Source organism: Manis pentadactyla, chromosome X (genome assembly GCF_030020395.1).
Source record: "Manis pentadactyla isolate mManPen7 chromosome X, mManPen7.hap1, whole genome shotgun sequence".
NCBI classification, from domain to species: Eukaryota; Metazoa; Chordata; class Mammalia; order Pholidota; family Manidae; genus Manis; species Manis pentadactyla.
The window spans coordinates 18153740-18178907 of NC_080038.1; the positions used below are offsets into that span (position 1 = coordinate 18153740).

The 25168-nt window shown below is 39.6% G+C and overlaps 1 protein-coding gene and 1 pseudogene across 3 annotated transcripts; both read left to right on the forward strand.

Annotated features, from left to right (window-relative positions):
- Positions 1 to 5955: 5955 nt before the first annotated feature.
- Positions 5956 to 25168, forward strand: PRDX4 (peroxiredoxin 4). Of its 3 annotated transcripts, XM_036912820.2 has the most exons (8): positions 5956 to 6338; positions 9433 to 9575; positions 12375 to 12491; positions 14460 to 14582; positions 18349 to 18479; positions 19503 to 19537; positions 24199 to 24245; positions 25057 to 25168. In XM_036912820.2, exons 1-8 carry the CDS (start codon positions 6069 to 6071, stop codon positions 25058 to 25060), a joined length of 870 nt encoding a protein of 289 aa, XP_036768715.1. In that variant the 5' UTR covers positions 5956 to 6068; the 3' UTR covers positions 25061 to 25168. The 3 variants fall into 3 exon arrangements, with proteins under 3 accessions (XP_036768715.1, XP_036768714.1, XP_036768716.1); XM_036912819.2 differs by lacking the exon at positions 24199 to 24245 and having other exon boundaries at positions 5957 to 6338; XM_036912821.2 differs by lacking the exon at positions 24199 to 24245 and having other exon boundaries at positions 5962 to 6318; positions 9458 to 9575.
- LOC130681742 (Y-box-binding protein 1-like) lies at positions 21181 to 23361 on the forward strand (annotated as a pseudogene).

Genomic DNA, 25168 nt, shown 5'->3' on the forward strand with positions numbered 1-25168 from the left:
AATCACTGAACTGTACTTCCTAAAATGGCTAAGTTTTGTATGTGAATTGCATTTGGGGGGAAAAAACTGTAACATCAAACAAAAGTGAAGATTTATCAAACTCACAGTTTGTGTAGGTCACAAATTCAGGAACTGCTGGGCAGGGTGGCTCGGGCCCAGGGCACTGCCTGGGGCTGCAGTCGGGAGGTCACGGGAGCTGCAATCATCAGAATTGACTGCAGCTGCAAAATCTGGTTCCAAGGAAGCACAGTCATTAAGCTCGCAAGGTGGTCCCGGCAGTTTTATGAGAGGCCTCCGTTTCTTTCCACCTGGACCCCTCCAGAGGTGGCCTGAGTGTCATCGTGCCTTGGCGGATGACTCTCCTAGAATGAGAGAGGGACAAATGTTGCTACCTCAACGAAATGCCAAAAAGTATAAGAAAGCTTATGTCTCCTGTAAGTTGACAATCACAAGAACTAGTGTCTCACTCCCACAAGTAAAGTCTACAGGGGCTGGAACTGTCCCTGGCAGAAGGGACAATAAAATGACAGCCTTAGATGTAAACTGAACTGTCAGCACACAGAAAAATATGTGTTTCCAGGGAACAAAAGGTGGACTCCACAAACGACAGTGGCTTGAGATCGACATAAAAGAAAAAGCAGCAAAGTGGGCCACCCAGGGGAGCAGAAGGACCCCAATAAAAGGGTGGGTCACGTAAGGCCTAGGGAGTCTAAGTGGCTAGTCAGAGGAAAGACACCGGATGTGGCAGCACTCTGTGCTCCCTCAAGGAAACTGCAGATGTTCCATGACAGTGTCAGACAGGGACGTCCCCCAGTATCACAGAGCACCAGGCCACACTGCAAATTTGCCAACCACACGAAGGTGTGTCCTTCTCCGACAATCCTTGCATTGACTGGGCCCCCACTTTAGATGAGAAACAGTGTGTGGTCAAATTTACATTTAGACATTTATGTGACGGTGACTAATGTCTGTGAGTGCCATTGGAATTTTAGCTCGATAAGAGCAGGGACATGTTTGTTTTGTTACTGCTGCCTTCCAAGGACAGTATTTGGCATACAGCAAGTGCTCACAAAGTATTCCTGATTCCTACCTCATACCATATACAAAAATTAACTCAAAAAGCATCAAATACAAAAATGTAAAAGCTGTAAACTACAAAACTCTTAGAAGGAAACAGGTGTATATCTTAATGATCTTGGATTAGGCAATGGCATCTTAAACATGACATCAAAAGCACAAGCAAACAAAAAATATACATAGGACTTCATCAAAATTAAAACCTTTTGTTTCAAAGGACACTAACAAGAAAGTGGAAAGACAACCCACAGAATGGGAGAAAATATTTGCAAATCATATACCTGATAAGGGCATAGTAGCCAGAATATACAAAGAACCATTATATCTCAACACAGAAAGAAAAACAACCCAATTATAAAATGGACAGGAGACTTGAATAGACATTTCTCCTAAGATGATATGCAAATAACCAATAAGCACATGAAAAGATGCTCAATATCACTATTCATTTGGTAAATGCCAATCAAAACCACATTAAGATGACTATAATGAAAAAAAGGGACACTAACAAGTGTTAAAGATGATGTGGAGAAACTGGACACCTCATACCTTGCTGGTGTGAATGTAAAATGGAATGTAAAAGCAGATTCACAGGTCCTCAAAAAGTTAAACAGAATTCCCATATAGCCCAGCAATTTCAGTCTTAGATATATACCCAAGAAAATTGAAATTATATGTTCACATAAAGACTTGTACATAAATATTCACAGCATCATCATTCATAATAGTTTAAAAGTAGAAACAACCTAAATATCCATCAATTTATGAATGGATAAATAAAATTGGTATACCCAATGATGGAATATTATGCATCCATTAAAAGGAATGGAGTAACAATACAAGCTATTACATGGATGACCCTTGAAACTATTAAGCTTAATTTTAAAAAGCTTAAAAAGACAAATATTGTAATGATTATACTTACTTGAGGTACCTAGATTAGTCAAATTCAGAAATGAAAAGTAGAATGGTGGTTTCCAAGGGCTGGGGAAGAGGAGAATGGGCATTATTGTCTAATGGGTAAAGTTTCAGTTTGGGAAGATGAAAAATTCTGGAGAAGGAAGGTGGTGATGGTTGCACAACAATGGGAAAGTATTTAATGCCAGCGAATTATACACTTAAGAATGGTTAAAACGGTAAATATGCATATTTTACCACAATAAAACACAGATGAACCTTGAAAACATTATGCTTAAGTGAAAGAAGCCAGACACAAAAGGACACATTGTAAGGTTCTATTCATATGAAATGTATAAAACAGGCAAATCGAGAGAAAGTAGATCAGTTATCTACCCCTGGGGCTTTGGAAAGGGAGCAATTAACCACTAACAGGCATGAGGTTTCTTTTTGGAGGTGATGGAAATATTCTGGAATTAGATAGCGGTGAGCACAAAGCCCAACACTGTGACTATACTAACAACCACTGAATTACACATTTTAAATGATAAATTATATTTGTGAATTTTATCTCAAAAAAATTTTTGAACAGAAAGTCTTCCCCCAGAATGAATAATGTAAGTGCAAGACAGACAGAAACTATCCTCTTTGTGATCTAGCCTCAGAAGTCACAAAGCGTTCCTCTTGTCACACGCATTGAGTCCCTAAATCTGACCCAACACTCCAAGTTAGGTTTTACACTTAAACCAGGAAACTCATATCATATCAGTTTCACAACATGGGCAAGGTATTAAGGAACCCCATGTGCAGATGAAACTCAAGCTCACAGGTTAAATAAATTTCCCAAGGCCACAAGGCCAAAGGTGTGGCAGATCTCAGATTGGAATCCAGAAATGGCTGACTCCACAACCTGTGCTCTTAACCTCCATCGGTGGTTCTTAACCAGACATAACATTTGTGAAATATAGACACTTGGGACCGCCCCCCACCCACCCAATATCATCATTTCTGGGGCTTGGCCCACACACTCGAATGTTTTTAAGTTCCGCAGGTGTTTCTGAGGTGCACCCTATATATAGAACCACCCCTCTGTGCCTGATGGTTTTGTATTATTAACATGGGCAGCTGACTCAAGCTGGATGGCAAGTGGCTTGGGGGCAGGGCCCCCACCCCAAGCTTCCTGGGGATTGCCACTGTGACATCATAATGTGTGCCTGCAAGAGGCAGCCACTTGGGCCATATCATTGGATAGCTGGATTCAAAGCAACTGACAACCAGAATGTCAGCTGCCAAGGGCTTCCAGTGGAACTGAGGGGTGCACAGTTTGTGCCTGGAAGCCAGCCTACCTGGCCACTCTCTCCAGGGGGCAGAAGGTTTACTGGGACCCACTTGGTGGACAACCCCTGCTACCAACTGGAGTACCTCAGCTCAGCCTAGAGCAGAACTGTCAGTAAGTAACGCTCCCTCCCCCAGTTCCCAAACTTAGGGGCCCAGCTTAGAACGTAAAATTCACTGACTTGGTGGCTGTTTGGCAGGGTCAACATGAATCACCAAAGCCGACTTCGTGGCGTAGGTGTGAGAAGAATCAGTGTGAGTCAGTACCGAATCCCCTGGGCCCCACTCCACTTCTATGTGGAACTACAGGCGGCCAGGGAAGGAGAAGAATGGGAGCGGGGAGAGCTACCTCGTCAGAGGAGTCCTATCTACGTGCCACCAGAAAGTGAAAAGCCCGAAGACAATGTTATGGGTAAGGACATGCTCTCCCTCCTCGCGAAAGGGAGGTGGCTTCATATTTTTCCTCCTTGGCCCATAGGAAACTAGTTAGGAAACAAAAAGCAGAGCATATGATGGGCAGGACGAGGGTGAGGGATGAATATGGAAAGAGCAGGTTTCCTATCTGCCTCAAAGGACTGTCTGTCACAAGGAGCAAGGGTGTAATATGTAAAAGCAACCCGAATCTAAGACAGGCTGCTGGGAACAGTAGGTGTTATTTACAAAATCGAATGCTTACAATAGGAAACACCGGGCGCCAGGTGCCATGGGAAACAATGATGAATTCAACATCAGTTTTGACCCCAGGGAGCTGATAGTCTGATAGAGGGAAGCCAAGCTGTTAGGATGACTTCTGCGGGATTCAGAAAGATGACAAGAGCTCATAGGAAGATAGAAAAGGATAGGGGACGGGGGCACAAAGGCTGCCGATGGCTCCTGTCGTTCTGGTGTGTGTCGTGTCTCTCCCCCCATTTCTCACCTGCCATCTTAGCAAACCGGTGAGCTATAGGGTAATTCTCAGAAGGTGTAACAACACTGCACTAGGAGAAATGGTTTTGAGAGAAGTTATCAAGTCTTGGTTTTAAAAAATAATACACACCTTGAGACAGTCTTAAGTCACCAAACTGACTTCCCTGCTGGAAGAGTCTTTCCCGCTGGAGGAGAATAAATGGTCTCGAGAGGGTGTTTTCAGGTTAGACCTTTCTCCTCCAAGTCTTCCCAGGACCTAAAGGGGCTACAACTGGGGAGGAGAGTCAGGGCACTGTTTACACAACTAGCTCACTGCAGGGAAAAGGAGAATAAATGTTAAAGGTATAAAACGCAATCCATTCAGAGGCAGAAGGCTTCGTTTCAGTTAGGGCACTGGGATGGTGTGCGGCAGTGAGGCCTTGTGGGAGAGATGGGTGAGGAAGGGTGAGAGGGTCCCAAACAGTACTACGTGGGGAAGACCAGTCACCGGCACTGGTGGGAGGCCATTCTCCAGCGCAGCTCTGTGTAAGAGATGGGCCTGGGAGGACGAGCAAGACCTAAAGCAGTGGTGAGGGCAGACGGAAGCGCAGGCTGGAGGGCAGGAAAGCAGTCACAGCGCAGGCCACAGTGCGGTCTTCCTTGCGAGGAGCCTGGCTTGGAGGGCTGGGACTGCCCCCAGAGCGCAGGCGCAGACACGAGCTCGGGGAAGGGGGCGGGACCACTTGTCAATTAGCGGGGGACGCCGGAGAGGGTGGTGGAGGCCGGGGCTGGGGGCCGTCTGCCTTGTTCTTATCAAACACTTCTGGGGCATATAATGAGCAAGACTGGGGTGAGGGATGAATATGGAAAGCGCAGGTTTCCTATCTGCCTCAAAAGATTGTCACAAGGAGCAAAGATATGATATGTGAAACCAACTCGAAACTGGAACAGGCTGTTGGGAACAATAGGTGTTATTTACAAAATAAAGTGCTTACAATAGCAAACACCTTGTGGCAGGTGCCTCGGGAAACAAAGATGAATTTGAAATCGATTTCAATCTCAGGGAGCCGATTGTCTAATAGAGGAAAGTCAAACTGTTGGATGACTTCTGTGTGATTCAGAAAGACAAGAGCTCATCGGAAAATAGAAGGGTTCCTGGCGAGGGGGAACCACAAATGCTGCCAAACCCTCCTGTAATGTGATGGGGTAATTGTCAAAAGAAGGAACAGCGCTGTACTGGGAAAGTGGATTTTGGGGAACTTTTCAAGTCTTAATTTTTAAAAAGACACTCTTGGTATAGGCTTAAGTCACCATACTGCCTGTCTACCCTTGCCTGCTAGAGGAAAGTAAATGCTAAGACTTTCTTCTCCAAGTTTTCCTAGCACTGTTCATACACATCAGTTCAAGGAAAAAACGAGTGACTGTTAGATGCATAAAATGCAAGCCATTCAAAGGCAGATGGATTAGTTTAGTTTCCCTGGGCGGGGAGGGTAGAGGATGGTGTGCGGCAGTGAGGCTTTGTGGAAGAGATGGGCGTGGGAGAATGTCTAACAGTGCAGAGGGCGGGGGCGCGCGAGGCCAGTCACAGGCGATGACACCCGGCGGCTTTCGCGGACCTGGCGAAGACTCCCAGCACGGGCCTGCCCCGGGACGCAGGCGCAAACGCCAGCTAGGGGCGCACAGGCGGGGCTCACGCCCGCGGGGCGGGAGGATGGGGAGCCGGGGGGCGGGGGAACGGGAGGATGGCGGGGTGGGGGTGTGGAGCAGGTCTCGCGAGGCCGCACACCGGCTCGCGCGGGCCCCGAGCGCGCGGCGTAGCTGCCTGGCAGCCGGGGAAGTGGTGCTCGCGCCAAAGGACGTGTGTCTGCACTCGTATGGTCATGGAGGCGCCACCACCGCTGCTAGCGGCGCTGACTCCGGCCTTTGGCCGGAGCCGAAGGCTGCTGCTGCTGCCGCTGCTGCTGTTCCTGCTGCCGGCCGCACCACTGCGGGCCTGGGAGGCCGAGGAGAGGCCCCGAACCCGCGAAGAGGAGTGCCACTTCTACGCGGGTGGACAAGTGTACCCGGGAGAGGCGTCCCGGGTTTCGGTCGCCGACCACTCCCTGCATCTCAGCAAAGCCAAGAGTAGGTGGTGCCACGCAAAGGTGGGGTTGACCGGTGGCAGAGAGAGGCAGGAGATGGGGCGGGCCGGGAGACACGTGTACGGTGGCTACCCGGGAACCTGGCTTGGGCGGTACCCCCTGGGCTTCCTCGAGTCCCTCCCTGTGCGGGCCGGCTCTCTCCTAAGAAGCAGGAGAATGGAGGGGAGTTCCACTCATCAGATTTTGGAAGTAGTGGTTACCCCAAAGCCGCAGATGAGGGAGAGAGTGGCCCCAGTCCTGGGCTTGCAGACATCGAGGATGTTGTGCAAACTGAAACACTTCCTCAAACACTGCAAAGCGCCCACAGCACATCACGTCTGTTTTCAAGTACTATTTCAGGGAAGAATACATTGATGAGTTGAATAATGATTCACAGAAAGCTTAAACAGAAAAGTAGCCAAAACAAAATGCTCAGGAGAGCAAACGTTTCGTTTTTCTTTTTGTTGTTGTTGAGTCTTATAAAGACGATTAAAAGCCACCTTCCCCAAAATCTGTACAGTTGATGGGTATTCTTGTGTTTCTCAAAAATGAAGAACTTAATACTTCTGGAGGCTTTTGGTAGGCAAAAAGGGGAAAAAGAGGTTGGAATTAATGCATGTGGGTTGATGATAAACCTCGTGGCAAATTTGTGTCCTGCCAAGTTACCTTTTGATTATTTGCATTTCTGTCTAGTGTACACAGCTAATGGCCACTTTCAGGAAGGACACGTCAGATTAGATACTGAGAAAGTTGCAGCCTCCTGCTCTGCCTGTTAGGATGAGCCAAAAAGAAGTTGTCAGGGACTAAGGGATAAAGACTATCTCTCGCTTGCTTTTAAGCAACCTGCACCTCTTACGGATCATTTGACATTCTGTAGGTGTGTATTTGGCTTTGGTGGTTCAGTTACAGCGTTTTCCATGCCCATATTCAGTGGGGAAAAAAAGTAACGCTTCACAGTTCTGAATGCCCAGTGGGGATGTCGTTATGACTTAGTATAGAGTGGGAGTGATAAATGAGAAAAAACTGTTGTGCCTCCTTAAACATTTGCAGTTCTTTCCTACTGAAAGTTAACTCCGTTTGGGTTTTTGTTTTTAAAAAGCCAGTCTTGCACTTTTAAAACCATACTATTTCCAACTCTCGTTGGTTTTACTTGGCCTGGGAAGATGTTTTAAAATATGTCAGCCAGTTGTTTACTGGCATCACACATATTTCCCACAAGAAATGAATCCCATCCAAGTGTGCTCATGGAAGCAAAAAATAGTAGCAATAATAGCTTTCCTTTTACCAGAAAACTTCAAATTTTAGGTATATGCCACATTTCTGTGTCACGTGTAGGCTTATCTAGAATCAAAGATACAAGAACTTTTATTCATAAAATGGAGCCGTGAAGGCCATGATTTCAAATAAAATTTTTAACATGAAAGCCTGTTCATGATTTACTGTTACCTTTATAGAAAGTGGTTTGACATGATCCAAATTTGTATGCTTAAAAAAGACTGGAAGGAAAGACATCAAAATGTTAACAACAGTTAAAATGATGGGGGTTGTGGGAAGAGGGAATCTAAATATTCTTTATACTGCCCTGCATTTGCCAGAATCTGTTAATTATATGATTTATATTTGGTACAATTTTTGTTTGTTTTTTAACAGGTGCGAGAGGTTGCTTTGGAAATTTCGTTTATAGATTTTAGCAAAGTAATTGTATTCTTTGTGTTCTGTAAATTGTTGACAGCTTTTTCTTTGAACTAACACTGCAGTTCTTAAATCAAGACCCAAAATTTCCCAAATCAGAATTTTCAGAACAAAATTTATTTCAGATTTTTTTCAGACTTGATTTTCCCAATATGCTGAAATCATTTAAGTAGGGTCATTGTAACAGATCATTACAATTATAACTTCACATTTGAGTAGCATTTTCAGTAATGTATATAAAGTACATACCGTTCTGCTATCCACTTCTCCCTCCTGGGCTTTACCTAGGTAATTGGATAAGGATATTTATGAAGTAGGCTGCTTGCTCAAGATAAGTAGCCACATGTTTATATATATTAACTTCACAGAGAAATTCATATTATATTTCTCTATTTTCAGAGTGACCAAAAATATTGGCTATTATACAAAATATAAGCCTTAATTTTTAGGAACCTTAGTCAAACCTGGAAGCAAGTATTGAATTCAATACAGGTAATGGTTCTGAAAGTTTAAGTGCTGTCTGAATGTGTTAACAACAGACCAAAGTACATTATCACAGTGGGCTGGCTAGAATTACAGAATGACTGGACAAGAGAGCAGCACAAACTCTTCAATTTCTATCAGGTCACTTGAAACCTGTTCAAGGGGTTCTCTTTCAAAGCTGTCTAGGAAAATAATCCCATGGTTTGGGATTTTGCACTTCTGACCTGATGCATTTGCAAATTTCCTGCTGCAGGTCCTCCATGTGTAAGTGAGAGACTGGACAAATGTTTAAGTTAATACATCTACAGGACTGCCACTAGAGAAAGGAAAATCTAATTATTTGAAATGTAGGAAATTAACGCGGAGGGGCTGCAGTGAAGAATCCAGTAGGAAATTAACGTGGAGGGGCTGCAGTGAAGAAGCAGGGGTTCTGTGATCGTGAATAGAAAGGTCATAGTGCTTGAATAGAAAAAAGTCATTTCACTAACCTCCAACTGAAATTTAGCATTTCCTTGCACTGTGAACGTCAGCAACAAACCACATTAGCTTCAGCAGTCCCTGTTTGCACCTGTCACCAATAGACTCACAGATATCTTCATGTCACGTTATAGTTGTTACAGGTATCCTGAAACATCATTACACTTGTCACTATCTTGGGTAGTTATTAGATCACTGCCAGATCTTGCAGTTTTAAAATGTTAATAAAAGGGCACATGTATTACTATATCACCAATTTATTTTTTAACATTTCGATAATTGCATTTCAATGTAATTGGTTTCCTTTGTAATTCTGTTTTGTTTTACGCATTCAATAGCACTATTTTGAGAAAAAGCCCGTAAGGTTCACCAGACTGCTAATGAGGTCCAAAGGTTCAGAAGCTTTGATTTTTAAGGATTTCCTAAAGCTGTCTTTCTGTCTTTCCTCCAACTTCCTGTGTTACAGAACATCATATACTTTTCTTCCTTAGTTTCCAAGCCAGCACCTTATTGGGAAGGAACAGCTGTGATAAATGGAGAATTTAAGGAGCTCAAGTTAACTGACTATCATGGAAAATACTTGGTTTTTTTCTTCTACCCACTTGATTTGTAAGTAATACATGTACACAGCTGCTAGTAAAACCTCAGTCATTATTCAAGAACATTAAATAGTTATTAGCTCTTGGTTCTTAAAAGACAAGCTGCGGTGCAGAATTTTTTCAAAAAAGTGACATCCATCTTATATTTCAGAAGCACAACCATTGACCCCATATACTTTACACTCAACATGTAATCCTTAGAAAAAAAGCTACAATTACATTCATGAAGCTATTCCCACTAAGGCAAGAAAATGAATCAACATTTAAAAAAACATTTAATAGCAAGACTTATGCCATAAATCTTTTTAATATATTTCCGTTAACTAGAAAATCAGCCCTTTTCTCTGGTTGGTGATACCATTTAACTATAGTCTTACTATTTTTATTCTTTGCTTCATCTTTTGCTTTTGTATAATTTGAACATATTCCTGAAAATATTGCATATGTTGAAGGAATAATGCCTATTAATATAAATTATGGTTATTGGGGGGATTGTCTCTTTAACTCTGACATCACATTTTAAGTAGTCAGAAAGTGACTCAAACTAAATACTGCTTTAGTCACATTAAGGATTTAATTTTATCCTGAGAATTTTTCAAATTCCTTGAAAATAAGAAACCAAAGAGAGGTATCCTTTTATCTTTTCTCTATTTGAATATATTTTTTGGTTACAAAAAGTAAGTAGAACATTTTTTCTTTGCCACTGTATATTAAGGTCCTTTCTCTTTTAGGACTAATCTAGAACTATGTAACTAAAACTCACAAGGAGAATATACTTAAGCTCATCTCTATAGGTTGTCTCTAGGCCAGAGGTCTGCAAATTTTTTCTGTACAGGGCCAGGTAGTAAACATTTTAGGCTTGTAGTGATCTCTATTGCAACTACTCAACTGTGCCAGTGTAGCACAAAACCAGCCACAGACGACACATAAGTGAGATAGGCTGGATTTGGCTTGTGAATTGAAGTTTGCTGGCCCCTACTTCTAATCCAAATAGGAATAATTCTCATAAAAATTAGTATATTGAGACTAAAACAAGTCATGAATCTGCATAATACATAATCTCTTAGATTAGTAAGAACTTGGGAGCATCTCTTTACTTGCTAAATGGGATGCTGCCCAATTCATGAATTGATTAATAAAACCAATTAGATCTTCAAATTAAAAAAAATAAATTAGAACTTCTTTCTTTCTAGTCAACTTGTGCTGTGGCTTGACTAGCTAAAATGTATAACATAATTTCAAATAGAAACCAGAAGTAGAAATTTTAATATATAAAAATTATAAGCCTTCTAAATTCATGTTAATTGTAAAACCAAAAAGTTAATAACATGTATGTTAAAAATATATGCTAAATCTGAATTTTGAAATTAGTCTAACATAACAGATAAATACCCTGTTTCACCAGTATTATTTGAAACTCCATAAGGAGTAAGACATATCTAATTAGAACATGATGTTAGCAATGGTCTTCTGCGGCAAGGAGCTAAGATAGCTTCTTTCTGTTGTTTCCATGTTATGCCAGACTGGACCTAGTTAGAGAAGGAAACATTCTTTAGTTTTCTGCCAGAACTTTTTCTCTGTCTTTACTAAGAAGTTGGGCAAATGTGTCTCTAGGTATCATTTCTTGGGGTAATAAGAAGGCAGGGACTGACCATTCCTACATTTTGGAAAATATTAAAAACACATATAGCCCAGGCTTCCAGGGATGTAATCTAGGTTAGAACTGTCTGCTCTGCATACAGCAGTCCTCCACTTGAACAACTGAAACATTTGAAAAGCCTCTGTTGGGCTGTCTTATATTAGGAACTGGTCCTCTAAGTCTACGTTTTTCTAACTTTCTTGACCATGACACACAGGAAATACATTTTTCATTGCCGCCCAGTTCACTTACATATATGCTAGGGTAACATTCAGTCTGTATGCCCCAGTACAGCCATGCTCATTAAAATACTGAAAAAAAACTTCCATACCAGATGGTAAACAACCACTTTCCAAACCTCTCCCCAAGTTGTCCTTCCCACCTGGTCCCTTTTCAGAAATCTCTACAGCTAAAGCCAACTTTGAGTTAAGGTTGTTAAATATTTTTAATATCACTGCTGAACACACACATATATACACTTGTACATATATATGTTTCATAACTTACCCTTACTATGTATGATGTATTCTCATATTTTCTATTTTACTTTTTTTAAATGTTGGTTGGAACTCAGTAAAGTTGGCTTAAAGAGTCCCTACCACAGAGTGAAAAATACAACACTAAGGTAATAACCTCTAAACATGCTCTTCTGACAGCAGGACTGGGAAACAAGCTAGAAGGGGACCTTATCAAGAAGGGGAGGGGCATTGGGGGACATTTCCTCCTCTCCAAAATAAAGATGCATCTGTCTCATAGGTTTGGTATAGGAATGTAAAAAAAATAGTGAAATGATGTAAAAATTTATATAGATCCTTTGAAAGCTGTAAAGCACTATATAAAGTATTATTAAATAAAAGGTAATAAAATGGAGGAGACACTGCCGTAAGGGATAAGAAAACGTTGGTTAACAACTGATCCACTAGATTATAAAAATAAAATTTATTGAGATGTAATGGAGAACTCTGTAATATACATTTTTAAATGATACTTGATGAAATGACAGTCTTTTAGACTATTCTATCTTAAGATTCATCAATAAAATTGTTCTTTATTGTTTCTTTATTGTTTTTTTATATACTTAAAGGTAGTTTGTAAAAACAGTCATTTGAAACTTCAGGTATATGCATATTTTGAGAATACTAAATTTATCTTTTTTTTTTTTACTTTCAGCACTTTTGTGTGTCCAACTGAAATTATCGCCTTTGGTGATAGAATTGAAGAATTCAGAGCTATAAACACTGAAGTGGTAGCATGCTCTGTTGATTCACAGTTTACTCATTTGGCCTGGTCAGTATCTTACACTTATATTTTGTAGGGAAAAGAATGAATTTACTGTTAAATTATGGGCAGACAACTCAACATGATATAAATACAGTTATTTATCAGACAATTTGGGAATAGGTTTATCTGAGAGCTGCTAGTTCAATGAAGTTATGGTAAAAATGCATAAGGATTTTATAGGACATTTCAAAGTTGGGGAAAAAAGTTCAATGCAAAAGAAGTAATAGCCATTTAAAAAATCACTGATGTGTATAATTTATTATCATAAATGTAATCTTAATCTAGAGGAAAAATCTTTAAAATACCATTTTTCTGTTAAAGAGTTCTCAAGTATTAAGTCAAAATCCAAATACCTTTCATAACTGCTTTTCAAGGAGCAGTAATTTTTAAATTAATTTTTAAAATTTCATTAAACATGAAAAGATATTCTACCTAATTCATTGCAAAGACTTGCAGATTAAAGTGACAAAATATTTTTTGCCTGTCTGGCTACGATTTCAAATATTGAGAAATTTCATGCAGTGATGACAAAGGTGTGAAGGAATGGCAATCACATGCACAGTTGGTTCAGCATTTCTGGAGAGCAGTTAGGCTCTCATTTCAAAATTTGAAATGTGCACGTTGATGTGAGTTTTTAATTGTGTCCACAGTTTTGTGCACAAAATTTTACACAATAAAGATGGCTCAGAATTATTTTGCTTTTAAAACTTAATATTTAACTCATTAAAGTAACAAATTCAAAACAACTTTTTCTCCATTTAAAATTACATACATACATACACATATATGTATACAACTAAAATTTTAATTGGTTCAGAAGCTACATTTTAAGTTTACATTCCCTTAAGTAATTAATTCTCAAGTATTTTAAAAATGCAGTTATATATGTAATATATTTGATTTCCTTTAAGTATCTCAATTTTTAGACAGACCTTCCTGAGTACTTAATTCTTGCAAATGTATTAAAGATGGTGTGTCTTAAACCTTTTGAAAATGTTTCTTTACATTTATAAACTGAATAAAATTTCAAATTACATATTTTAAATTGGAATCATAAAGTGAATTGTTATGACAAATTAAACACTATACATAACTCAATATGCAAACAGGTACTGATGATTTCTTAATATAAAAATCTTAAACTATGGGTTCAATTTGCATCATCACTTTTATAGTAATTTTAAATCTTCATAGGCTTGAAACACAAATCCACTGAGAAGAAATTGCATCATCCCAAATTATTCGGGATTGCCTTCCCAGGAATTTTGGGAAATACATTCTGAGTTGGATAGATGTCATATCACCCAGAGATTTCTACTTGGATGTCAGAACTGGGGCTGCATCTGGAGTAGCATTTCCCTGTTTTTTAGCTGCTGTGTCCTGCCATTCCAGTCCACATCCCCTGGCTTCAAGCTACAGAATACTTAAATCTGAAGACTAGTACATCTGAGATTATAACTTCTTTCACTGCTTCAAGGGGACTTTGCATTTGTCTCTCCAAATATTAAAATACCATCCAGTTGTGTTCTTCATTTTACTCAAGGCCTTGTCTTGTGATCACAATTCTAAGATTATGCTTACGACAGTGCATCTTTTGATCCATCAATTCCACTTCTAGGAATTAATCAGATGAATGTACAAAGTTGAGAATACAAGGATGTTTCCAGCAGTATTTATAAAAGCAAAAAAAAAAGCATGGAAATGGTTAAAATGTCTATCAGTAGAGATTAGTAAAATACAGTATTTCTGTACATTAACAATGTTTATCTCCATATTTAGTGTTTAAAGGATATTAATATATTGTTAAGTGGGGGAAAAGGACAAGAAAATAGAATGTATATTTGCCTGTTTTTGTTAGATAATGTGTGTGTTGTGTGTTTGTTCCTATGTGTGCACATGCAGGGGAGAAGTGCTATTTTGATATATGCCATTTACTTAATTCTGAGGTAAATTTTCTGGGTTTTTTTTTTGCAGGATTAATACCCCTCGAAGACAGGGAGGACTTGGACCCATAAAGTTTCCACTTCTTTCAGACTTGACCCATCAGATCGCAAAGGACTATGGCGTATATCTGGAGGATTCAGGCCACACTCTTAGGTAGTTTTTGGTGGTTTTATGTTATGATAAATCCAAATATATTTGTAATCCTTCTTGAAGGCATTAGAAGATACAAGGTTTGATGAAGAAATATTATTTTCTCTATAAGCAAAAATGTTGTAAATACTGTTTCAAATAACTGGTGAGTGCCCTACTTAAACTATGTGCCATAGACTGTCAGAGCTGGAAGATTATTTAGAAGTGCTTTGGCCAACCCTGTCATTCTGCAGATAAATCAATTCACAGAATTCCATGAATTACCCAAAGTTATATAGTTAGTTACTGGCAGAGCCCACACCTGAACCCAAGTCCCTGAACGCCTTGTCCATTTCTTTCTCCTTTTTTCCAAACGGACTCCAGAAATGGTTTTTCTAAATACAAGTATCATAGTATTTAGCAAACCTGTGTCTTTGGAGTGGGAAAGATTAAGGAAATATCTTACCCAACAGCTTTCACTGTTACTTGAGCTAATAAATGCCAATAGAATTCTTTAAATAAAGGGAAATTTTAGCTTAAAACAGTTGTAATTTTGTTAGTTATATTGTTGATTTACTTTGCAGTGCTAATAGTTTCTTCTTTTAATGTTTTATGTGAAGGTATCAGTATTTTATAATCCTGTATTTTTAAATAACAGCTTTATTGATATATAATTCACATACCATACAACTCACCCATTTAAAGCCTACAATTCAGTAGCTATTAGTATATTCAGGGAGTTGTACAACCATCACCACAATTTTAAAACATTTTCATTACTCCCGTACTGACGGTGCCTGCCGTCGAAGTCGAACAGTCTGAAGGGGAGGCGTGGAGCTGAATATATGTACAACTCACTCTGAGAGGACACCCCACATTCGGGCGCCTGATGAGAGAACAAAAAACACAGACAACACAGATAGACAGACAATGGCTGCAGCCCCGATGTGGCGCAGCACCTTTATTTTTATACTGCCTTTCTCGGACCTCAGCCAAGTGCTATACTCATCTTTCCCTAATCAGGGGGGGCAGGCCAGAAGCAGGGGAGGTGTTTTCACACATCCTCAAGGTCTCCCTATTTTCAGAGTGAGGAGTCTTGGCTCGTCTTCGAGGACAAGATATGTTTTTGCGGGCAGATAACTTCCAAGGACGGCACCGGTTGCTCTCAAGCTGGTGCTTTCCCGTGCTGGGTTCAGACATGGGGGAAGGTGCTTTCCCATTCTGCCTGCAAACACGTGAGGAGACAAAGGCCGTCCCCAACACCATACCCATTGGCAGTTACTACCTCTTTCCTCCAATCCTCCTCCCCTGGCCTGAGGCAACCAGTAATCTGCTTTATGTCTTTATAGTTGCCTATTCTGGACATTTCATATAAATGGAATCCTACAATATGTGCTCTTTTATGACTAGCGTCATATGACTAGCACAGTGTTTTCAAGGTTCATTCATGTTGTATCACGTATCACTACCAACAGGATTTTTTTGTACATGCCACGTCTTTAATGTTTTCTGCCTTCACAAAGTTTATTACAAAGTTAATTGCCGAAGAGTAAATATGCCACTAAAAAGATTGAGGCCATTTTAAAATTTGGAATTATTTGAATATTAACCAAGTAAAATTATCTACCATTAGCTATTTTACATGATTTGAACCAATGGTTTCTTTTTTAAATAATTTTTTTCATCAAAGTAATGCCTACACATAGTTTTTAGAGGTGAGATTGTCTTAAGCCACAGACCCCTGCCTACTCCTAGCCCTCCCTCTTGGAGGGAGCTATTTTCAACTCTTTAGCTACTGCTTTCACTATTTGTCTCCCTATTTCTAAATATTATCTTATACCCTTTCTGGATTTATCAATTTTGATATGATTTATCATGGTAAAGAAGACTTTATCTTTCTTACACGATCCCCAAACTTACCTGCCCAGTATATGTCACAATTTTGGATGAGGTCAATTATATAAATATTGTTCACTGCTAAATTCTTAAGTATGGTGTGCTAGGGATTACATTTTCCTTCTGGTAAACTTCGATTTTCGTATAGTTAAGAAAGTACTCCATTTTTTAAATTCCCTTTTCTGTATACATATCACTGATTCTTCCTAAACTCCCTAGCTGAACTGTAACGCCTCTAAGTACTGCATTTTTCCTCTGTCATTTGTTTTTTTCTGGAAACCTCCATCCTCCTATTTCAGACTGACCACCCTCTGGGCCTGCCACATAGCTGTTGTCCTAGCACTTGACACACCAACATCCTGGGACTTTCTTTCGCCTCTTCTCTGTTAGATGCCCAGTGCTCTGGCTCTCATGCCTCCTGCCATTTTTAGTTAGTTCCTTGCTTTGGTGAAACACATCCTCATAGCTTCCTAATAAAAGGTCAATGGAAGGTAAAATACCTGAGGCCTTCCAAGTCTGAAAATGTTTTTATTCTGCTCTCTTGCTTGATGAATAATTTGGGTAAGTATAGAATTCTAGATTGAAAGATATTTTCCTGCAGACATTTGATAGCATTGTCCTGCTATCTTTAGCTTCTGAGATTGTTATTGAGATGTCTGTTGCCATTTTAATTCCTGATTTTTTAATAAGAATGAACTGTCTCTTCTCTGTGGAAAAGACCACATACATATTACACCAAGTACGGCAAATGTCTGTCTCAAAGTCTACCAAAGACACAGTTCACAATTAATTAAAACAAAACAGGAGCTAGAATTTGCTACCAAAGAAAAGCAGATTTTGTTTTTGTGTGGTAGGTGTTGGTATAATGTATGTTATAGAGGCAAGCTCAAAATTTTAGATCAGGCTCACTTACTTCAGAAAAGACTTGATCACCATTGACAGCAGTTTTCAACTTTAAAAGTAGCTACATGAAAGAACACCCATATGAATAATAATTAACAGTTTTGCCTGAATTTTGCCAAGTTGACTGAGTCCAAGAAGAGTAAACCCTAGTTAGTTCAGACATCAAGTTGTTCATTCAAAATACATATTTTAAGATAAGCAGGAACACTTTAATAATGTTTAATATGATTATGAAACAGTATTTCATTTAATAGATATGTAATTCTGTAAATTTCTATTAAAATGTATCTCATTATTATTTATACTACTTGTATACAGTTAGCCCTAGTATCTGAGATCTTTTTCTAATCCAAAGTAAACATTAGACTTAAATCCATATTGACTTAAATAGACAATAAAGTCTTTTGAAAATTTTTATCTCTAATCTACTTTAACTCTTGCCATGCCACCCCATCTCAATAGGTCATTTAAGTTCAACTATTCATTATTACCCAGGCTGTAAAAGTGAATCACACATACAGTGATTTACAGGGAAAGGTTTCCTTGCTTATATTGGTAAACTAGTCTTTTTCCACCATTGAAAAAGGAAACACAAAGGCATTTTAAACAGCCAATGATAAGAAAGATCACTCCTTCACCCAGAGAAAGGTTTTGTTATGTACTTTCATCATTTCATTGACATTACAGTAAAATCCCAAATACTAGTACACGTGAAGATACAACTGTAAATACTATAGTACATTTCATAGACAAAAACAAAATTTTAAAGCTACCATTTAACAGTGATAATCCCAAGTTATAGAGTAGATAAGTGTGAGTATGGGGTGGGGGTAGCTACGCACATGCGCATGTGTGTACCAGTCAAGTAAGTAGGTAGGGTGTTGTTGGTTCTATGTAACATCTTTCTTTGTGGATGGTACAGGGATTCACATTAACTAATGCTTGTCTTAAGATGAAATGGCCTCACCTCTACCACTCTTGTGTTTTACAGAGGCCTCTTCATTATTGATGACAAAGGAATCCTAAGACAGATTACTCTGAATGACCTTCCTGTGGGGAGATCGGTGGATGAGACCCTGCGTTTGGTGCAAGCATTCCAGTACACCGACAAACATGGAGAAGGTACCCTTTCTTTCTAAACATCATATAGATTTTGGAGTCCTCAGTTTGAGAGATAGCAGCATAATTAGTCTGGTTCCTTACCCTAAAAGTAATGTGGATTGTTCCAAAGTCTTCTGCATGTTTTCAAATTATTAGCCGATCTTTTTGCAGACTAAATTATTATTTAAAGTGCTTTTAACAAAATAGCACTAATATATTCTACTTACTGAGTAAGACGAAAAAGTTATTATTTGCCTACTCCTTTTGGATAAGCTCAAAAAGTTTCTGCTACTGCAATTTTTCAAATTATGTTTCTATAAACTTAAAATATGCCAATCTGGCACTATTTAGTAACATAGGTTTTACTTGAATGTTTATGTTATTTGATTCAGCTTTTTTCCTCAAAGTAAATTAGTTATCCTCAAGGTTATGCAGTGTCACACTAGTCATCTATCAGTTCATCCTTTCACTCCTTTGCAGTACTTAAACAGAAAAGGTCAGATTTTGCTAAAATAGAACATATATGTTTCTTTCAAATGGGTAACTCAATGCCTGGGTCAGAGTGCATTCTAAACTAAGGGGAAATCCTACTACCTGAATAACTGTAAAGTCTCTTTTCACAAACAGCAAACCATGGCATTAGTATAAAATACTGCAGGAAACGAGATAAGCTTTCCAGAAGTGTATGTAAATTCAGGGAAATTTTGCCATGCCCAGACCTCTGAGTTCACCAAGATTCCCAAACTTTCCATCTTTACTAGAGGAACACTTGATTTGGTTTCTTATATTGTAACTAAACATAACTGGCAAAAATGAAAATAGATGAGCTGCCTGCTGATAAGCTCCATGACTAAAATTCTATGCAACAGGCACACTAACAGAAGTCGTGTTCGGTAACCTAGAAATGGTCTCATTAATACAGGCTCTATTTTCATTTTCATTTGGGAAAAGAAAAGCCAAGAGTTGTTTAAGGGAACTGAACTCTGTTTTTAAACTGTCTTTTACTAATTTTTGTTCCCTTTTACTAATTTTTGTTCCCTTCAGTCTGCCCAGCTGGTTGGAAACCTGGTAGTGAAACAGTAAGTCACATTGATTTTTCTGTTGAGGGGATGGCTGGGGCCAATTTAAAATGCCAACCATAGGATAATCTTCCCTTATATCAGAACTGTCTTGATTTTGTAAATGAAGTAAATATTGCTAGGCAGAAATCATAAGAGTACTAGCATTCTTTGGACGAGGGGAAAAGCTGAAATGAGAAAGCAGAATGTGGGACTTAAGGCCATGACTTTTAAAGTCAAGTGTCCACATAAATATTATTTGTTTTAAAAAAACAGAGAGAACCAGTAGAGAATTGGCAGAATAAATGTAGAGGTCTTAGAGATCATATATAGAATTTCCTCCTACATTGTGGGCAAAGAAAACAGTCAAGCAAAACCTTTCTATGTGTAGTAAAAAACTGGAGAAATTCTGGCTTAATTAACATTGGAGCTAATGATTATCCTCCCTTCATTTGAAGGAAGCAAAGATTGAAACAAGGAGGCTGTATAACACTTGATGTAGTGTCTGGCCAGAATATAATATGGAAATTTGCTTGAACCTTTTTAAAATAACATGTTTATCTTCTAACAGTCAGGAGTTTTACACAAACTGTAGTTAGGAAACTGAAAAATACTATGGCTTTGGAAGAATAAATCATTACCTTAGGATCAAAGAAAAATGCAGACTCCTAATAAGACTTTCTTCCTTAGCAAACCAGAAAAAAGTATTATTAGCTATACATATAAATGATAAGAGGTAGAGTTCACTCTGTAACCTCACTCAGACTAGGTAAAGTAACATTGCACTGATTTCTGAACCAGTTTTTGATGGGTTTGCAAAATAGCTTTGCCTTTGTGGGTCAAAGTTAATGTTACAATACAAACTTACCTCTATACAAATCTGATGGATCTCAAAGGGGATTTGAACTTAGGCATTAAAGGTACTTTGAGCACTAGGTGCTTCAATTTACAAATTAGTCATTAGGTTAGTTTACAATTATTGTGACTGTAATTGTAGGACTTGCAGATAGAAATATTAATCAGAAGCTGCAGGAATCACCTGAGAAGCCTTAAAAAGCATTTCTGAATAGGTCTTTGATGTAGGGGGCACTTCCCCCGCTGCACTTATAGCAAAACCAACAGTGACTGATGAACAACATCACCATCAGTCATGGGCGTGTGCTAAGAGATCAGTAAGAGCTTCCAGGAAGTACAAATTAACTACAAAACTACAAAAGATATTATAGGATGAGTATTGTACATTTCAGAAACATGACTATCCACTTCAGTAACTTCCATAGGGCCATAAACCCCTTTGAGAATCTGATGAAAACCACTGGATTCTCCCTCAAGAAAAATGCACATGTGTTACCACATACTGTGTTTGGGCACTCTTTTTTTATTCCCAGTTTTATTGGGGTATACTTAACAAACAATTATATACACTTAAAGTATATAACATGATGATTTCACATATGTATACATTGTGAAATGATTACCACAATCAGACTAACAAATCCATCACCTCACATTTTTTTTGTTTGGTGAGAAGGTTGAAGATCTGCCCTTTTAGCCAATTTCAAGTATACAGAACAGTTATTATTAACCATAGTCTCCATGCTGCACATTAGATCCCCAGAGCTTAACTCCCCTTAATGAAAGCCTGAGTTCAACTGGTAGCGTGAGTGGAGAGCAGACCCCAGAGAGCCCTGAGCAGCCCCACCGCTGCGGTCACCGGCCTAGTTACTGTCACACCCCCGGGAGGAGCCACAGCTGCTGCAGCTGCCCCAGTCACCATCAACACAGCCACTAGCAGCGGGGCTGAGACCCAGCAGCCACCTGCCGAGCGCTGCCCGCACCAAGCCCGGCACCATGGGCAGTGGCACAGGGAGCAGCGGCCTGGAGGCCTCGCATCTAGGGCGCCTGCCAGTGGGGACAGGAAAATCATCCCACGAAGGTCCTAGGAACAGTGAAATGGCTCTAAAGAAACAGATATGGTTTCATCAACAGGAATGGCACAAAAGAGGTTGTACTTGTACAGAAGACTCTCATGAGGAATAACCCCGGGAAGTACCTTCACAGGGTCGCAGATGGAGAGATTGTGGAGTCTGATGTTGTTCAAGGAGAAAAGGGTGTGGAGGCAGCAAGCAAACTTACCTTGTTCCTGGTCCTGGTGGAGTTCCAGTGCAAGGTGGTAAATAGGCAGCAGGCCGTAACCGTTATGGATGCTACCCATGTCACAGGGGGCCTCCTCGCAATCACCAGCAGCAGGACCAGAATGGTGGGAGAGTAGTGGAAAGATGGAGGGATGGGAGAGTGCTCCCAAAGGCCAGGCCCAACAGTGCCAGCCCTACCGCAGCCGACTGCCCACCTTACTACACACGGAGACCCTATGGGTGTCAACCACAATGTCCCAACCCCCCTGTGCAGGGAGAGATGGAGGGTGCTGACAACCAGGGTGCAGGAGAACAGGGTAGGCCAGTGAGACAATATATATCGGGGTTACAGACCATGATTCCATAGATGTCCTCCTTGCCAAAGACAGCCTAGAGAGGACAGCAATGAAGAGGATCAGGAAAATCAAGGAGGAGACCTGAGGTCAGCAGCCACCTGTGTTGGTACGCTGCGACTTCAATTAACCGACGCAGATGCCCAGAAAACACTAAACCACAATATGGCAAAAGGACGCAGCCGATCCACCAGCTGAGAATTCTTCCGCTCCCAAGGCTGAGCAGGGCAGGGCTGAGTCAGTGCTGGCTTACCGTCTCTACCATCATCCACTTTAGTCATCCAACAAGAAAAATGAATATGAAGTTCCAGCAATAAGAAATGAACAAAAGATTGGAGCTGAAGGCCTTAAGTGCTTGCTTTTTGCCCATTGACTAGATAGATACCTAGAACTAATCTACGTTAACTATGCAGCATGAGGTTTTTATTATTTTTACCTAAAGATGTCTCTTTTTTGTAAGGACAAACATTTTTTTTTCTTTAAAGCCTGGTTTTTCTCAATACATCTTTAAAGGTTTTTAAATTTTTCATATCTGGTCAAGTTGAAATTTTTAAGAACCTCATTTTTAATTTATAATAAAAGTTTATCACTTTTTTCAAAAAAAGTCGACAAACTGCAAGCACCTATTAATAAAGGTCTTAAATAATTGCCTTTGTGTATTAAAAAAAAACCATAAAGCTCATACCCTTTGAGCAGCATCTCCCCATTTGCCCCACCCCGAGGCGCCGACAACCACCAATTGACTCCGTTTCCATGGGCCTTCTTAGACATTTCTTGAGTACCTGCTGTATGGCAACCGTTCAAACTGTTCTCATAGCCAGATGGTATTTAGTGAACATCACAGCCAAGGTCTCTGCCCTCAGAGCTACATTCTCATTTTAGATTGTGGCAAATGCTTTTAGGAACAGGTTGATGAGAGATGACAGGATAGTGCCTGGGGTGGGGATGAAGCCGTCAGAAAAGACTTAATGACATTTGCGTTGAAAGGTGAGTGAAGAGAGGGTGCCAGTCATTCCTCCAGCAGTGTAGAGAGCAGCGAGGGCAGCGGCCCTGAGGCAGGAACCAGTTTAGCATGTTCAAGGAAGAGGAAGGGGGCCGGAGCAGCAGGAACAGCATTAGCTCCTGAGCAGTGGGATAGGAAGCCCCCATCACGGGGCATGGAGAGCTCGAGTACAGCAACCTGACTGAGCAATGTGGTGTCACCGGAGACCACAGTGGGGCAGCAGCTAATGTGGAGTGGTTTCAGGATAGGGGCCAGGGCAGGATGAGGGAAAGTAGATGAAGTATAAGCAACTAGTTGAAGAAATAGAGCTGTGATGGGAAGAAGGAAAGTAGCTGGAGAGGTAAGGTGTAGACTCAAAATGGTTTTGTGTTGTTTCTTTGACATGAATGTTTCATTTCCACCTCCCTTTGAGTGTTTGTTCACTCACTGAATAGTTAGTGAAGGTAATACTTTATGTTGTATTTGAGTATTTTTTTACTTTGCAGTTTGAGATTAAAAGGTTGCATTCTGGGCCTTCAAAAAATTCATGTGACAGATAAAGAAGATAGCGTACATATATAATGGAATATTACTGAGCCATAAAAAGAATGAAATATTGCATTTACAACAGCATGGATGGATCTAGAGGTTATTATGCTCAGAGGAAGACAAATGACATCCGCTTTCCCTTGTATGTGGAATTTCTTTTGGTATCATTAATCTATAATTACATGAGGAACATTATGTTTACTAGACTCCCCCCTTCACCAAGTCCCCCCTGTATGTGGAATTTTAAAAAAACAAAATAAACAGGCTCATAGATACTGAAAACAAAATGGTGGTTGCCAGAGGAGGGGGTGAGGGGTTAGATGAAATAGGTGAAAGGGATTAAGAAGTCTTTCAGCTGTAAGTCATAGGGATGCAATGTATAGCATAGGGAATATAGTCAATATTGTAATAACCTTGTATGGTGACAGATAACTACATTATGGTAATCATTTTATAATGTATATAAATATTCAATCACTATGTTGTACACCTGAAACTAATAATATTTTGTCAATTATTCTTCAAATAAATTAAATTAGAAATCCATTTGAACACTGCCCCCATTTCAGATTATTGTGCTATGCCAACATTTAATCAGCAGATGATTTCAAAAATACATTAACATCTGTAGCCTTGCTCTCTTAATGTCTTTGATTTAATTAGATCATACCTGAAGATGCCATGAAAGCCTGGTGGCCTAGAGAAGAGCTGTAAGTACATTTTGGGGTGCTTGAGTACAGATGTTAATTTATTAACAAATTATTTGCCTTGTGGAATAGGTGAGGTTAGTAGGTGAGAGAGAGATGCCTCTCTGTATAAAATTTGAGACACAAAATTTATCTTTAGTCAAGAGATGGACAACTAATGTCAGGCTTTTAAAATGAAGTTTTCAAATACCAATCTTAAGAGATATGTGCAAAGCTACATTCACTGCAGCATTACTTAACAATTGCCAAGATCTGGAAGCAAACCTAAGTGACCATCAAAAGATGAGTAGATAAAGAAAATGTGTGTGCATACATGCACACACACTATGGAATATTACTCAGCCATAAAAAAGAACGAAATCCTGCCAGTTGTGACAACATGGATGGACCTACAGGGCATTATGCTAACTGAAATAAGCCAGGCAGAGAAAGACAAATACCGTATGATTTCACTTATATGTAGAATCTGAAAAACAAATGAACAAACAAAACAGAACAGAGTAGGATACAGAAAACGATGGTTGCAGAGGAGAGGGAGGCTAAAATAAGTGATAAAATAGGTGAAGGGAATTCAAGGGTACAATCTTCCAGTTGTAAAATAAGTCATGGGGATGTAATGAACAGCATAGGGAATACAGTCAATAATATCACAATAACCTTACATGGTAACTAGACTTATTGTGGGGATCATTTCAGAAGGTATAAAAATGTGGAATCATATGATGTACACCTGAAACGAATAGGATATTGTGTCAATTATACTTCAATTGAAAAATAAAATTTTTAATGAATAATTTGCTTTTTTTTTAAACAGATAATCCCAGATCCAGCTGGAAAACTGAAGTATTTCGATAAACTGAACTGATAAGACTTCTTCAGGTTATGATGCTTGAAAGGTCTCCATAAAGTTCACCATGTTAATGCCA